This window comes from Orycteropus afer, unplaced genomic scaffold, assembly GCF_000298275.1.
Source record: "Orycteropus afer afer isolate SDZICR_OR568_19922 unplaced genomic scaffold, OryAfe1.0 scaffold00419, whole genome shotgun sequence".
Classification (NCBI taxonomy): domain Eukaryota; kingdom Metazoa; phylum Chordata; class Mammalia; order Tubulidentata; family Orycteropodidae; genus Orycteropus; species Orycteropus afer.
Window position 1 is genome coordinate 2,689,228 of NW_006922006.1, and position 4,523 is coordinate 2,693,750.

The window sequence follows — 4,523 nt, forward strand, 5'->3', positions numbered from 1 at the left end:
TCTCTTTCACATCACATGCCAACTTCACCAGAGGTGGGACATCACAGAAAAAGTCATCAATGACGTTGTCACCACAAAAATCCAATGTGAACGTGTTGCTGGTGAGTATTACTGCATTGACAAAACCTCCAATGTAGGAACATATAACCAAATAGGTGCACAGTCTTTTTGACATGACCTGAGCATAAAGCAAGGGGTTGGAGATGGCCACATAGCGGTCATAAGCCATGGTGGCCAACAAATAACACTCACTGTATGCCAACCCAGCAGAGAAGAAGAATTGAGCTACACAGGCAGCAAAGGAGATGCTTTTGTCCTCAGAGATACAGGTCACTAGGATCTTTGGGGTGTAGACAGAAGAATACCAGAGATCCAAGAAAGATAGATTCCCAATGAAGAAATACATGGGTATATGGAGCCTGGAGTCATTACAGATCAACACTATGAGTGTGGTATTTCCCATCACAGTCACAGAGTACACACCAAGGAACACCACAAATAGGATCAACTGCATCACAGGGTCTGTTGTGAAGCCCACCAAGATGAACTCAGTCACAGTGTGATTGCCCCTCTCCATGGGAAAGGACACTTCACCTATAATTGGAGTGGAGAAGGTTTTAATTCCCTCAACTTATACAAAATGAACACAATGTATGTTCTATGTACATGTGGTGTGGTCCAGACTCAGGGTATTAGAAGTAGGAGATCTGAGCAGGAATCCTGACTTGAAAAAGATAAGAGTTCTCTGAGTCTCAGTATATTCACTTCAATAAAATGTACTTGTAGCAGTAGAGCCATAATGCTGCTGAATGATATTCATTGTTTTTCAAAGCAATGTTTTGTTGTTTTGTCCCCCGGTGCTCTTCCAGGCCCAATACTGTTCTTACTCTTAAGAGTTTTGTTGCATAAGGAAGAGGCAAATAACAATTAGAAAAGAAACAGTTTTAGGTAATGTCAAATGTTCCTAAAAAATGAAAGTTTGTCATGGATTAAGAACATTCTGGGAGAGGAGCTATTTGTATTTGAACAACGAGGAAAACCCTGCTTCTCTCATTTGACAGGTAGCTATGGGCAAGTTGGTCAGATCCCATGAGAGATAGGAAGGTCCTCACAGTTTACAAAATGATGACATCCTCTTCTTCTGCAAATATAGAGGAAGCGTTCTTCTCAGCTACTCTGGAGGACCCTTATCATAATTTCCAAGAGTGAGGACCAGGTTGAGTTTGGGGTGAAATTTCAGAGTAGAGATAACCAACCGAATGCATCTGGTTATGCCCACTAATTGAAATTTGATGTCACTGTGGATCTTTCAGGGTCCTAAACTCAAGAATTTAGTATCATCCTAAACTATCAAGCATTAGTATTTGACATTTTTCAACAATAGTTTATTCTATAGTATCAAATATTATCATTTAATATTATTCTATATGAACAAACATTTTTAATGCCTCTTTTATACTTTTGAAATGAGATTTACAGATCATTTAATCTACTTACTATATATATGTGTGCGTGTGTGTGTATGGAAATATCTTAAGTCTAATACAAAGTTAGGTAAAAGAAAAGTGTTTTATTATATAATTATTACATTATGATAATAATATATGAATTCTATAAAACAATGCCAATTTAATTGTATAAATGATGGAAATACTTAATGAAACATACACATACACACATATTTAGAATCCCCATGGAAATATCTATGACTCAGATATCACAAGTGGCATTATTCACGTTGGTGGCATAATTTTTCTCACAAGTGGAACAATTCTTGATTAAGTCTGCAACAAAATGAGTGATAGCTTTCCTTCAATTTTGAATTCCAAGGTGAGTTAGATATTAAACCTTGCAAAATATACTTTTTGGATATGTAACATGTTTTCTCCTGGAATAACGAATACTTCTTTAAAAACATTTCAAAGAAAAGAGATTGCAATCTTCTCTTAATTTTCAGGGTCGTTGCAGTTCTCTAAAAAATTTGTATATATTAAAACTTTGCAAAATACACACTGTGTTTATTTATGAAGTGTAATAGATTTCAGATTTATCATTATAAAGAGCTTCACATGCATGAATATCTACCAAGACTGAATATAAAGAGTTGGACATGTTTCTTTGCATGGGATTGTCCTGTGGGTGCAGGACACCATTCATCTTTGTGTCTTATATGCTAAATGGCCAGGAGGGGTGCCAATCTTTGTGATCATCAAAAATATGACCACATATTTCAAAAATGTTCCTTAAGGTATTTTACTATTTTGTCAAGAAATTCTCCATAAGTCCAAAATTTGCAAATTGCTATTCATAAGATTCTTGTAGGAGTTATATGTAGGAATAGTAGACAACTGGAGAAAAATCAATGAAGGTCAAATTTTCTGCAGGGATAGAGTGCTCCATGCACCTTTTCATGGGCCCACTGTATCACTGGGTCAAGAAGAGGCAGAAGCTCAGTAGAGTGTAAACAGAGTCCCTGCGTGGCACCGTGAAGTGCTTGATTATTAGCTGAATGGCGGTCATCCAAACCTACCCAAGGGCATCTCAGAAGACAGGCCTGACCATCTCCTTCCAGAATATAACAGCTTTCATAATCTTATGGAGAAATTCTACTCAGCAACACATGGGGCATCATGAGTTGGAATAACCTCAATGGCAACTAACAATAACTACAAGGGTGCAAACTCTATGAAAGGAGAAATTTTCATCTATTTAGTTTTTTAGTGTAGTCATAAACCAAAGATCAAACCAAACTCACTGCTGTTGAGTTGGCTATGACTCATGATGACCTGTCCTCTCTATGGAAGATTGCCCAACCTTCCTTTCAAGGAGTGGCTGTTGGATATGAATCACCAGCTTTCTGGTTAGCAGTCAAAGGCTCTAGGCACTATACCACAAGAGCTCCTAGTATAGTCATAGTGTGTCTTATATAGTGTCTGCCATATAATAGATACATAATCAATATTTGTTTTAGGAATTAATAAATGAATGAATGAGTGGACCACCTTGATTCTAAAGAGAAGTAAGCCAGCAGAATCTCTTTTCTAAGTGGTCTCTTAATGATATCATTTTTCCCTAAAACCACCTGAGCAGGATTGTGTGGTAGCCCACATGTATTTCCTGGCACCTGTATTCTCTGGAGTCTGAGTTTTTTGCAGACACATAGGAAGAGCATAGAAATGTGCCCACAAAGTAATTAGCCTGAGCATATATCTGATAATTTATTTTCCCAAATGTGTGGGTTTGTGAGGAAGGCATTTTTCATGTAAACAATAGATTCTCTGTCATTATATATCATGAAGGGTGGGTTAAGCATGTCTCAGAAAACAGAGCTCACTTCTCAAACTAAAGATGGCTGAAATCCTAAAAAAAAGACTTGTCTTTTTAGTATGAACATGGATTGAATTTCTATGTCCATCACTTAAAGGCTGTGGGACTTGGAAGAAATCACTAATCAAAATAGTCAAGTCTTACTGTTTCTCATGGGTAAAGCAGAGATCATTTATCTCTTAGAGGATTGTTATTAACACATTGATCAACAGCAATAACAACAGGGTTATGGAGGAAATCAATGAACCAGCAACCGAAAACAACAACGTTGTTGTAAAGGTTAAAGCAGATGACCAGTATAAGGACAGAGCACACTGCCTGCCATGTGGTAAACACTCATGAAAACCAAAGATAACAACCAACTCACTGCCATTGAGTCGATTCTGACTCATACGTCCCCCATTGGCTTCCAAGGCTGTAAATATTTATGAAATCAGACTGCTTCAGCACTCCTGCCTACATTATAATGTTGTGAATCATGGAGGATCTAACAGATAATAAAGATATGCACAGTGTTATACAATTAACAAGATGAGCAATAAATAGATCTCAATGTGAATCCTGATGCCACTGATTTAAAGTTACATCGACCATAGATTGTACAAATGGTTGACGTGCTGCTAACTGAAAAGCTGGAGGTCTGAGTCTACACTGAGGTGCTTCAGAAGAAAGATCTGGTGATCTAATTCTGACAAATCAGCTTTTGAAACCCTTTGGAGCACAGTTCTACTCTGACCAAGATGGGGTCATCCCAAGAGTTGGACTCAAGAGGAAGGCAACTAGTAAAAATTTTGGAAAATTTATTTAATTTTCCCTGTTCTCATTTTCCTTATGGGAATAATGGAGGATAATAATAATTTTCTCATTATGATTGCAGGAAAACTGAAAGGAAATATTGCATATAAAGTGCTTAGTATTTGGTGTGACATGTAAAAAGTACCTTGCAAGCAATGATGTTATGCAGTTGTATAGCACCAATATAGTTTTTTTTTATGTAAAATATCATATGGGTAAAATTTGTGTCCAATACCTATCCTATGTATTCTGGCATACATTGTTTCTTCTAATCTTGCATCTTTCTATTCCCTATCCTCTCACAAGCGACTCTTGCCCAAAGTCCTCTCAATGCCTTTTGCCAGTTTTTCATAGTGTGGGGGCTTGAGTGTTACCAAGATGCTAGAAGCTGTGCTACTGGC

General features: G+C 37.3%; 1 protein-coding gene across 1 annotated transcript in view; it reads right to left on the minus strand.

Moving 5' to 3' along the window:
- LOC103208235 (olfactory receptor 1013) overlaps positions 1-577 on the minus strand; it is a 1,042-nt gene extending 465 nt beyond the window's left edge. Inside the window, exon 1 of the mRNA XM_007953910.2 lies at positions 2-577. Within this exon, the coding sequence (XP_007952101.2) occupies positions 2-577 (576 nt within the window). The remainder of the gene's footprint in view (position 1) is intronic.
- Between the last annotated feature and the right edge of the window lie 3,946 nt (positions 578-4,523).